The sequence below is a fragment of the Ailuropoda melanoleuca genome, chromosome X (assembly GCF_002007445.2).
Source record: "Ailuropoda melanoleuca isolate Jingjing chromosome X, ASM200744v2, whole genome shotgun sequence".
In the NCBI taxonomy this organism is placed as follows: Eukaryota; Metazoa; Chordata; class Mammalia; order Carnivora; family Ursidae; genus Ailuropoda; species Ailuropoda melanoleuca.
In genome coordinates, this window is record NC_048238.1 from 93,362,687 (window position 1) to 93,375,543 (window position 12,857).

Below are 12,857 nucleotides of genomic sequence, written 5' to 3' on the forward strand. Positions count from 1 at the left end.
TCACCCTCTCAAACCCTAACAAGCAGAAGCAGTAACTATAAAAGTAAAAGAAGTAAAAATCTGACCATTTTTAAAATACTTTCCTCATTTAACAGATGTGGAAAATGAGGCTTACAAAAAGGCTTCTGTGATTTATCCAGGGTCGAAATACTACTACTAAGTGACATGTCCAGTATTCAAATTACAATCTTCAGTATTCTTTTCAGTACATGTCTGAGTATCCTCTTTTCTCCTATTAAAGCCAAGGAGGCCCATACAGACCTCAAGGTCAGAAGGATAGTAGCTCTGATAATGTTACTAAGCTAACAGGAGAGGAAAACAATCTCCTCAAATCTAAGAACCCTCTTACTCTGGAATTGAGTTTGACTGACCTAAAACTGATTTTTTCCAGACAAGTCTTTACCTAGAAATCAAGAAATTGAAAGAGATCCTCCAGACAAAGTTATGCAACAATGTATAAATCATAGATAAACACCCATCACCCAGTTACCCTACTTCCCCACCCCCCTCCCTTCTGTAACAGGTGTTACTGGGTATTATATGCAAATAATGAATGTTGAACACTACATCAGAAACTAATGATGTACCATATGTTGGCTAACTGAACATAATAATAATAATAATAATAATATCATAGATAAACATTATACATTTTTTTCCCATTTGGATGGAGTGGCCATAAGGGTGTGCTGGGATAGGGTACACAAACCACCCCTGGCCAAGTAAGCAGGAGTCACAAAGAGTTTATTCTATGATTTTCTGAGCTGCTGAAGTTCAGCTCTACAGAAGCAATTTCCTCATAGGTGTTCCCCAATCTCAAACTCCTTTCGTAGCTTGAGATCAAAGGGCCCTCCCCTGTGTAGCAGGCAGAACAGATATGGGATGTCATATACCACTGGGTTAGCTTGCTACAAATCATGTAATACTATTACCATGGGGGAAGCCAGCTCCCCTAGGTTATAGACATACTTTCTGCAGTACAAATTAATCAACTGTATGCCACAGTCCTAACCAACTTGAAATGATTATATAGGTCTGGCAGTAATTGGTTCTGGTTCTGCCACTAATTAACCATGTGACTTTAGAAAAGCCCCTTCTCTGGGTCTCAGTTTCTTCATTTGTAAAAATGATGGAGTTAGACAAGGTTGCCTCCAACTCTAAAATACTATGATTCAACATCTACCACTAGCCTTTATATTACCAACACATGAGGTTGACTCACTTCATGTCTACTGAGAGAAGTACTAAAAGCTTAGATACAATAAAGTCACAAAATTGTTCCAAAGCTATTCCCATGGTTGGGTCAACTTAAGAGAGATATATTTGCATTTTTCTATCCTGCTTTTTAAAAAAAGATTTTATTTATTTGAGAGAGAGAGAGTGCAAGAGCAGGGGAAGGGGTAGAGGGAGAAGCAAGCTCCCCACAAAGCAAGGAGCCTGATGGGGAACTCGATCCCAGGATCCTGGGATCATGACCTGAGCTGAAGGCAGCTGCTTAACCCACTGAGCCACCCAGGCATCCCTATCCTGCCTCTTTTGTGACACCTTCAATCTTCCCCTCCCCCTGATAGTCCATGAAGATAAAAATTTCACACTGAGTTTCTATCAACCTGAGAAAGACAGAAGTCAGTGTACTTTTTTGATCCTCTAGTTATCAAGATACGGTTTTTTTAATGTTTTTTTATTATAGGATGTTAGTCACCATACAGTACATCCCTAGTTTTTGACGTAAAGTTCGATGATTCATTAGTTGCGTATAACACCCAGTGCAAGATACGGTTTTATTTCTTGAACCTGTAATCAGATAAAAATGTCCAAAGGACTAAAGAAACTGAGTAGGGCTATTAGTCTAGTCTTTTTCTTATTTTAATTCCATTTGAAGGAACAATAGGCTCTTCTTGACTTTGGCAATATAATAATTCAGCTGACATACTAGAAAAACCAAACACCAAGATATAAAAAGGTGGCATTTTCTCTCTTTAAAAACAATCAATGCTTTCATTTATGGACTTCAAAGTACATGTGAAATAAAAGTCTCAGCCCTGTGAGTCCGAGGTAAATCAAAAGGCTGTAAGTGTCATAGAAAAGTTTCCTGGTTCATTGCCCCTCTTCGAGGTAAGAAACGAAACAAAAGTACTCCCAAAGAGATGAGCGCTCATCTCATATTTATATTTCTTTCAAATGGGCTTAAGCAACTTCCTCTAATTATTCATTCCAATATAGTTCTTCCTTATGTCTGACCAACCTCTCCTTGCTGCTGTGTAGGTCCACTTCCTCTTATTAATCTTGCCTTGGCAGTGCTAGAACTCTTCACTGTCTTTGATATTGTCAAGTCTCATTTTGACTTCCAGAAATTCTAAAGGAAACCTTGGAAACTGAGTTAGGGGTCTCTGATCAAGTTTAGATACTATCTGGAGCTCCTTGATCGAGTTTAGATATTATCTGGAGATCCCTATTGTATCATAACGTTCCTGAAGATGCTAGTCCACCTTAGTCAAAGTCATTTCTCCTCTCTGGTTATTAGCACTTCATCTCTAAAATGAAACGAATATGAAAATAGGCGCCTGGGTGGCTCAGTTGGTTAAGCATCCGACTCTTGATTTCAGCTTAGGTCATGATCTCTGGATAGTCAGATCCAGCCCCAAGTCAGGCTCTGCGTTGGGGGATGGAACGAGCTTGGGGTTCTCCCTATGCCTCTCTCTTTCTCTCTCTCTCTACCCTTCTCTCTGTCTAAAAAAAAAATAACAAAAAAATAAAACTTAAATATATCAAGGAAAGAAAGAATCGGCATAGCAATGCAAATTATTATTGAATAGAAGGGTCTTCCTGGAGATCCTAAACTCTTGGGATTCATTCATTATTACAAATGGAAAATGGCTGAAGATCTCTTTTTTTATACTGAGCTATTCATTATTCACATGAACTTCGGGAATACCGCTTAGTACTGGGCATCATGTATTTAAGTGAAAACCTATCTTTCAAAACAGGCCTATGAGAGATGACAATGGAAACAGGACTATGTCCACATCTGGATCACCACTCTGGTATCATAATTATTCCCAGGTTAGTTGCCCACTCTTCCAGAGAGCTGACACTTTCTTTGAATACTAACGTATCATGATGTTGCTTAAAACAATGCATTCGATTTTAGTCATCATCCCAATGGCCATATTGACTCATGGATTCTTCACTTTAGTGGAAGTATTTGAGAAGATTGGTATCTCTCCTTCTACAAGTTCAGGTGGATCTCAAACCAGAAGGCAGCTGGCATCTTCTGGACAGAAACTTGGCATTATTATTTGATGAGGGTTTAATAGTGGTCTACTCTTGGGGCGCCTGGATGGCACAGCGGTTAAGCGTCTGCCTTCGGCTCAGGGCGTGATCCCGGCGTTGTGGGATCGAGCCCCATCAGGCTCCTCCGCTATGAGCCTGCTTCTTCCTCTCCCACTCCCCCTGCTTGTGTTCCCTCTCTCGCGGGCTGTCTCTGTCAAATAAGTAAATAAAATCTTTAAAAAAAAAAAAATAGTGGTCTACTCTTTAGCCATAGAGTAATATCTGAATAAGTGGACTCACTGCAATCTTAGACAATTTGTGCTACCGTATCATCATTGAGGAAACACTTCTATAGGGAAAAGGCAAAATTTGAGAGCAAACACACTAAAGAATGCTGAGCTCACCTTAATATTTTTTAAAAGCTGCAGGGGTGCCTGGGTGGCTCAATTGGTTAAGCATCTGTCTCTTGACTTCGGCTCAGGTCACGATCTCAGGGTTGTGAGATCAAGCCCCACGTCCTGCTCTGCACTGGGTGCAGAGCCTGCTTAAGACTCTCTTTCCCTCTCCCTCTGCCCCCCACCCCCTCAAAAAATTGATGAAAAGATAAAGGATGCAAAACAGCTAGAGCTATAAAGGAGGAGTTTGTGGTCAAATACTACAGTATTATCTAATCCAGATTACTGATCTACCTCACAGAGGAATTGGGACAGGACAACCAAACTCTACCTATGAGATTCCCTTGGGCACTCATGAAATTTCATCTGGTAAAGGGGCAAAGATTCCATTAGGGCCAGGTATTTCTTTCACAAGTGCCCAGATTTGATGTGTGGTTTATCTAAGGATATAATCTTACAAATGTCTGGAGTTTGACCTTTAGGGTCAAGCGAGGAAATCAACTGATCAACATTAGATACCAAGTACCCGGTTTTATACATACATACACTTTGGTAATGACAAGATAATAATAGAGAACATTAAGGCCAATGGAAAGCAAATATTCAGCCAGATACATGATCAGTCAACAAATATTTCTTTTTTTAAAGATTTTATTTATTTATTTGAGAGACTGAGCAAGAGAGAGAGAGAGAACGAGTGGGAGGAAGGAGAGGGAGAAGCAGACTCCCCACTGAGCGGGGAGCCCAACTCGGGGCTTGATTCTGGGACCCTGGGATCATGACTTGAGCCAAAGACAGACGCTTAACTGACTGAGCCACCCAGGCACCCCTCAACAAAAATTTCTTGAGCATCTATTGTGTGCAAGACATTGTATCTCTGCTAAAAGTGATATGAGTCAGGCGCCACTCTAATAAGGGGCTAATGACTGAGTTAAAAGGCTAAGACATATTCCTATGAACAAATAACTGCAAGGTAATCTACAAAGTGTCAAATGAGTCATACGAATATAATGACCAAGGGGTTTCAGGGGTACAAATGAACAATTCTAATGGATGGTCCAGAAGGCTTCCTGGAGAAGGCCGGACTTATACAAGGTGCTTTCAGTTGGACAGGATATTGACAGATTAAAGAAGACAGAGATCATGCTAGACAAAAAAGTGGCACGAGCAAGGTACTAAGTAGGTAGGTGCAATGCTTGTTTGGTAGTGGATCACCTTGGCTGAACTAGAAGACTTGTTTTGGGGAGTAGCAGGGGGAAAAAAGCTGAAAAGAAGAGACCATGGGATCTCAGAGTTTGAAGGGATCCCAGAAATGATCAAATCTAAGCTTGGTCACCTTATTCTCACAAAAATACAGATTTCCCTAGTGTGCCACCAATGTTTAACATACATTTTAGTAATGGGTCCAGATTCCTAATATCTACAGGCATTGTAAATGTGGCATAGTAGTTAGAGATAGGTTGTGGAATTGCAGGCCTGGCTAAATAAACACTTGCTAGATGTTCACCCTTAGGTTAGTTTATCAGACCTTTATTTCTTCACCTACATATGTGGATAATAGTATACTCAATGAAAGTGGAGGTAGGGAGAAAAAGGAGAAAAAGTGCTTGAAGAAGACAGTAAAGGAAGAGGAATCTGCAAACTATATTGCCAAGGAAAGCTGAAATAGAATTCAATTTAGGGGAGGTTGTTTACAGCATCAAATGAACCAAACAGGTCAAGGTGGTTGAGACCAGCCAAAAGACATGAAAAGGTCACTGGTGACCTTTAAGAAATCAATTTTAGTATAAAAGGAGAGAGGTAGATTGTAGAAAAGGAAGAGCTAAGAGGGATGGATGGGAAAGGAAGAAAAACAGAAGGCGTGGTGAAGAACTAGGACTGTAGTCAAAGACCCCTCCTCATTTGCAGTGACGGAGAGGGAGAAAGAAGGCTTTGATTCGAAGGGGTCACAGGGTTCAGTGATATAATGGCTGGATGTATAGCTCACCTTAGAACTGAAATGGCTGGTAGCTCTGTTAAGGACTTCCAACCCTCGCCTTCCTCCTTGCCAAGATGCAGGGGACAGTGACAAAGGAAGAAGGAAGTTCCTACTCACAGAATATCTTCTCTTTTCCTTTTGTCTAGCACTGCATAGGAAGAAAAAATGATTATAAAGCAATCTGCCCATTTATAATACCATAAGATTGCCAGCTGAACAATTATAAGAGACTCCCTATGTAGTAAAACCTTATTAATTTGGACTTCACTTTTTTGGAATTTGTGGTAATTTAACCTGGGCTGCAGTTACAAAGAAAGGGTTCACTAGGCAAATAGTGTGAAAAAAGATTGCAAGGGAGCTAATTTAGCCTGCCAGAGCTATTTCACCTATTTAAAGAAAATAGGCTTTTTAAAGAACTTCAGCATATTCATTATTTGAATGCAAATTGATTCTGCTAATTATAGATTAGCATAATCTGCTGCTAAAATCCTATATCTGCAACACTTTGCTCTCACTGAATATTCTTATTAGAAATAAAAATGCAATTCTTTAAAGTTAGTTCACAATTCAGATGAAACCACACCCCCTTTCCCCACCCTCATGAGTTAACTACAGTTCAGGAGGTATTACTCTAAATTAGCACATCACTTATCATGAACACAGTGGAAAAACTAGTAAGTGATCAAAAAAGACCTCAGAGCCGCCAAAATAGATGTCTTGAAGTTGATGCCCTAAATCTTATAACTCTCTCCATAGCAGGTTCTCTTACAGCTGATTTAACTTTTACTTAATTTACTAATCTGACATACCAACTTGGAGCTGGCTGGGTTTTTTTTGTTTTTGTTTTTTAAAGTTTGTAACTGATTAGAGAGAGTAAAAGGGCTGCTGCATGAAGGGACACTGAGAGAAACCAGAAGTGACTGCAGACTGTAGAAAGGAGACAGGATATATATAAAATATGGCTGTAATAACTAAAAAGCTACCAGAGTCTAGGACAATTTAAAGTAGAGATAAAAGGCCTATATTCCTTAGCAAACCCTGAAAACTATAATACAGTATTATGGTGCAGTACAATACCTAATATCTGGAATTATGCCTCTAAATGGTCAAGCAGAGTTGAATACATGCCTTAAAAAGGCAGATACGTTCACAAACACACAATTTGTATCCATAATGGTTAACCTAAAAATGTTAAATGTGTTGATGCTTAAAAGATAAAGTTCATATTATATAATAATTATAATAAAACAATAGCAACATTTATTAAATAGTTACTGTGTACAGATATCATGCCAAACACTTAACCTATATAATTGCATTTAAATCTGAAGAGGTGGGTTTTAGTATCATTTCTACTTTACAGCTGAAGAAAGTGAAGCTCAGAGAGGTTAAGGAACCACCCCAGGCCACAGACAGAAATAGAGCTGGGATTAGAACTCACACCAGTTCCTTAGCTAAACACTATGCCTTTCCAATATTCCAGAAAATACAGCTCTCTAAAAAATCATTCTTTTCTTAAGGGCTCCAGGTAGCTGTGTTTTACCATGTTTTTGTTTCCCAAACTTGTATTTGACAAATACCCTGATTTAGAGGCAGAAAAGACCTATAATCTAAGAATCACATATGATGTTATATGTTTGTAAACACGCTCCATGTTATAAGGCAAATATAAAAGTAATAGTAAAAAAACCAGAACAAAACAAAAACACCACAAACGTGTCTATTAGGCCCATCCCCAAATCTCAGATCAGTCTCCACATACTATGGATACTGTTTTCAAATGAATAGCCAAGCAACAAAGAGATACATTTTAAAATACCAAATGATCAGTTAAGATTTGGTTCTCCTAATGCTTCCCCACTCATTTTGGAGAAATTTAACCTGAGAATAGGCTCATGGAACATGAAGTAAAGGGGGATTGCAGGGGAGGATAAAAACTCAGTTGGCTATTATAAACGATTTAGGAAAATCTGCTCGTCACCTGTTCAAAGAGAGCTATGAAGGCATAAAAATGCATGTGGCAGAGTGCATACTGCGGGAAACAAGAGTGGGGTGGGGGGTTTGCAGATATATGTAGTTATCTGCATTACAAGTAAAAGTGAGGGTAGCACACCACATGTACATACAAAGAAAAACATACAGTGAAACCATTCATTCATGCAATGCTTCTACTTAAATCAATGCTCTTTACTCATCTTTTTTTGTCTGAAGCCTACCCATTCAAGGGTCAGCTACAAATGTCACTTTTTTTTAGAGAGGTAGGGGGGAAGGAGAGAGGGAGACAGAGAAAGGATGGGGAGATGGAGAAGGAGAGAGAGAATCTCAAGCAGGCTCAACACCCAACAGAGAGCCTGAGGCCAGACTCAGGGCTCAATCTCATGACTCCGAGACCATGACCTGAGCAGAAATCATGGCCTGAGACACCCAGGAGCCTCTACAAATGTCACTTCTGCTGTGAAGTGTTCCATGATGCCCAAGGCTGAATTACACTCTTCCCCATTTGTGTTCCATTGGTTTTTTCCCCCTTTTCCACACTTACCACAGCACCAGTGATACTCTGTCTCATTATTAGAGTTATTCACATCTGTGCTTTCCCTCTTCCCCCTCTATCCCACCCATGCGTTCCTTGAGGGCAGGGGACTCTCTCATTTCGGTAGTTCCTACAAACTCCCACACAGTGCCAGTCACATACTAGGCTCTGAGAAAATGGTGACTCAACGGCACTGGCTCAAGACGGTGCTTTATTGCCTAGCTTACCTGAAGGAGCATTTGTTCTTTTTCTTTTCTTGCTTGACTCCCCTCCATTCTCAATGAGGCCTTCTGTGACCAGAGGGCCACTGGAACTACCAAACTGCAGGGGTTCGTTGTTGTTGGCAGGGTCAAAGGGCAGCTGGTTCAATCCTAAAGAAGAAAAAGAAAGCCAAAATCCGGACTCCATTAAGGACTGGGATGTCTCTAGATATGAGCCACTAGAGGAAAACTCTCTAAATCTTAAGAACCTAGGAATGACAGGTGAGTTCCTTAAAGCCAGTTGCCCTCTGTAATTTTTCCAGATTTTGTTGAAGAGTACAGAATTAAAATATAGGGTCTTATAAGACTGTGGCTCGTCTTTGAGAAGATCCCTGACTCCTGATGTTTCTGGGAAATTAACATTTTTGTCCACAAGCTATCAATTATCTTCTACCTCCTTCCTTAAAGAGATAGGACCCTCATTCAATGTGGCTATGGTTGAACCCACTCTTCCTTTGAAAAAGCTTGGTCATGTATTCCTCAGGTTATCTCTCTTTTTTAAAGATTTTATTTATTTATTTGAGAGAGGGAGTGTGTGAGAGAGAGTACAAGTTGTGGGGAGAGAGGGAGAGGGAGAAGCAGGCTCCCTGCTGAGCAGGGAGCTGGATGTGACTTGGGGCTTGAGCCCAGGACCCCATGATCATGACCTGAGCCAAAGGCAGATGCTTAACTAAATGAGCCACTGCCTCTCTCAGGTTATCTCTTGACATTTTTCTATTCTTTCTTTCACTGCAGGGGTTGTTAAGTTGACATAGCTATAATCATTAGACTACCCTGGTGTCCAAGTCACTGCCAATGATAACATAGTGGTTTCCAAAAAAGAAAACCACAACTCTATAGCGAATGAGAAAAGGAAACAAAGATATGGAACTTTCAAGGGGATAAGTTGGAGTGATAGGGAGTTATGACCCGGATTTGGGTAGTGTTACTTCTATCCTTTTCAAATGATGCCAGAGAATGGTTACTTTACTACTTGCTGCTGCACCATCTAAAATGGCAAAATGCACTTTCTATTCTCCAAGTCTTACATGGTTTAGCCAGGGACATGCAGAGAGTTTCTTACTCCTCTGGCAGCAGCACCTGGAATTTCAAGGGTTTCAATAAAAACTTCATGAAATGTGGAATCAAAAGCTTCGTTAAAGACCAAAGTTAGGTGATCTCTCCTAAGCCTTTTAGCCACTGGTTCTCTAATCCTATCAAAAGGGGAATCGGGTTGACTTGCCATGGCTCATTCTTTAACCCTCAATTTTTCTATGGCCTGCAGCTATGTAATTCTTTTTTTATTTTTTATTTTTTAATATATTTTTTAAAGATTTTATTTATTTATTTGAGAGTGAGCATGAGCACAGAGGGAGAGTGAGAGGGAGAAGCAGACTCCCCACTGAGCAGAGAGCCTGATGTGGGGATGTGGGGCTCGATCCCAGGACCCTGAGATCATGACCTGAGCTGAAGGCAGACGTTTAGTCTACTGAGCTACCCAGGTGCCCCTAATTCTTGAGACAATGTTGTAAAAGGTCAATAAAAGCTTGGAGTCCAGTCAGCTAAAAGTCAATCAAGTTTCAGTAAAACGAATGCTAAAGTTCTAACAAAATGTCTTTACATTATTGTTTTTAGTTAAAAGTATCCCTATGCTAATGTTTTCAGCCCACATAACAAACACCATTTCTTCAGCAATCAGACTCCACTTGGAACACTTAAATGTCTTCTGGGACTTGTCAAACATTCTTCCTTACACCATCTGAGTAACTAAGTGAAAGAATGAAAACTCACTCTGTATCTTAAGTCAACTGTTCACCGCATCATATCTATGTTCTGTTAAATCCCTACCATGATTAGAACTAAAGAAAGAAACATCAATTGCTATGTATTAAAAAACATTCCAATAATGACCAAGGCTATTTACAAGCACGAGATTTTAATACAATTTACAAATGAAGATGTTTCTTGCACCTGAGTGGTCCCAGAGTCAAATGTGAGAGGTGTACTATTACAAAACTTTTCTTGGTATTTCTTTCTGCAGTATTATACTGAACAAAACAAGTTCCACGGAAGATGGAATGGTATCACGGAAACAGTATGTGTTTTGGAGCCTGACAGATTGGGGTTAAAATCCTGGCTGTGTCTTTTACTAGCTGGCAATTCGTGTAATCTCCCTTAGTCTTAGTTTCATAATGTGTAAAAGAGGACTGATAACATTTGTACCAGGTTGTTGCAAAGATAAAAAAAGATAAAATACATATATTTAAAGTTATTATTATCTTACTATTCTAAGTGAATTAAAAAAACCTTTTCCCTGTAAGTTGGTAACCTCTTCTTAGGAGGATCTGTTCCCCAACACTCTACCCTCTCACCCCACCCCCCAATTGTATCTCTGGTGCCTGTCACCATGCCTGGCACATAGTGAGTGTTGAATGAATTAATATTCAATAGGGAGGGGTAAATGTCTCATTCTATTAACCTATGTAGTTAAAGTAAAGACGTGACAGATGATAATCAAGAATTAATGCCACAACTTAAAAGTTGATGCTGATTATTTCAACATTACTTAAAATAATTAGATTTCAAATGCATCTCCATCATTTGAGTGGTATACTGCAGGATGGTGAAAGCTTGATCAAAAGGAATGCTCAGGGATTAGGAGGTTCTGATTAATGATGGTTAATCAGAAAATTTTTTCTTATTTTGTTTTGCATTTGATAATTTTACAGAATAATGTATTAGTCCATTTCCCTGCCTTATTAAGTAGATGACTGAAGATCTTACAGAACTTCAGAGCCATAATGTATAAAAGGAAGCTAATAACAGTGCCTAACTCATGGGACTGTTAAAAGGATTTAAATGAAATTATGTATGTAGAACATTCTGCATTACATCTGGCATATAGCAGATACTCAATAAATATTAACTGCCACTACTGTAATTTTGAATTTCTATTTCTATTCCATTTCAACTTCTAGAATTGTTGATGTTCAGTGTGAGGAGAATGGTCTGAATTTGCTCTGATCCAAGGATAGACCTTATTGTTCTCATTGAATCTTTTCATTGCTGTTTGTAAAGTTGGAGTTCGGGAAAAGATTCTGCTAAATTAAAAGTATTCAGTCATAGATATTTGACTATAATTGTTTTGCCTTTTATTTAGTCCCAGATGATAACTGCAGGGATTTAGGTATTTTGTTCCTCATACTAGCATACAGATTTTTGTTTGACACTAAATAAAACTGAGATTTTAAGTATTTTCTGTGTACCCACCTCATATACGATCCAGATATGTGAAAATCCTGATAATTTAGCACACAATCTCAGGCCTTTATTTATTTTAAGATTTTATTTATTTATTTGACAGAGAGACAGCCAGTGAGGGAGGGAACACAAGCAGGGGGAGTGGGAGACGAAGAAGCAGGCTCCCAGTGGATGGGCCTGATGTGGGGCTCGATCCCGGAACGCTGGGATCACGCCCTGAGCTGAAGGCAGATGCTTAATGCCTGAGCCACCCAGGTGCCCCATCATCTCAGGCCTTTAGAAAAGGCTCTCATATCAAGGTGAGAAAGACATGTCACTCAGTAAGTTGATTCATTGAATATGAATCTACATTTTGTATTATCTGGGACCCAATACAGTTTCCAAAGATTTGTAGTTTAAGAACAAGGGCTATAGAGATAGCAAAATCCTTTGACACCAGGGCTTTCTAGCCACTTTTATTGTATTGTTTTATTTCTCCCCTAAGACAACACTAAATAAACCAATAAATCGGTAAATCAATAGGTACTTAGAGGCTTTTCTGTGTCATGTATATGTGATCCAACCTGAGTGCTACTGTAAATAAAATAGCCCCATTAAAATGATTTAAATTCTTAAAAGAAAACTACCACTTTAATTTCAAGAATTCTTACTGCAGAAATTATGACTTAAGTGTAAAATATTAGCAATGACCATATTTTAATTCTCACTGAAACTACAGAATTTATCTTTAAATCTCTTATGGCAGCTATTTCTCCTATTTTTCTATTAGGCATGATGAAACCATTAGATTAGGAAGACATTAGGAAAATATTAGATGAGGAGGAAACTTTTGAGGTTATTTAGTTCATTCTTTTATGCCATACAGGAATCTTATCTATAGAATTCCTGATAGGCCTAAATCCCAGCAGGTGTGTTGGGGGGGGGTACTTCTTCGCCCGGGGACCATTCCTTGTTGTGCTTCCAGAGATTCAACTTGTTTTGCTTACCTTTTTCAAAACTACGCCTCCTCAATTTGGAGGGTTCCTTTCATCTCTCTCAAAATGCCTGTGAAGGACGATTATTAACTTGCTTATTGTCCCTAAAATGAGAGCACGACATGTCTAACTTTTTAAGGGTTCTACTGATAATTACAGCAAGAAAAACAAATGAGGGAATCATGAATAGTTAACAGAGCAATGCTA

General features: G+C 39.1%; 1 protein-coding gene across 10 annotated transcripts in view; it reads right to left on the minus strand.

Moving 5' to 3' along the window:
• ENOX2 (ecto-NOX disulfide-thiol exchanger 2) overlaps positions 1 to 12,857 on the minus strand; it is a 258,701-nt gene that overhangs the window by 146,122 nt on the left and 99,722 nt on the right. For 6 of the 10 annotated variants that reach the window (XM_034649146.1, XM_034649149.1, XM_034649148.1 and 3 more), the window contains one exon: positions 8,404 to 8,547. The exons of 3 other annotated variants lie outside the window; for them this stretch is intronic. In XM_034649146.1, coding sequence (XP_034505037.1) covers positions 8,404 to 8,547 — 144 coding nt within the window. Of the gene's footprint in view, positions 1 to 5,655; positions 5,795 to 8,403; positions 8,548 to 12,857 lie in introns of all 10 variants that reach the window. One more of the 10 variants, XM_034649153.1, reaches the window with a different exon arrangement.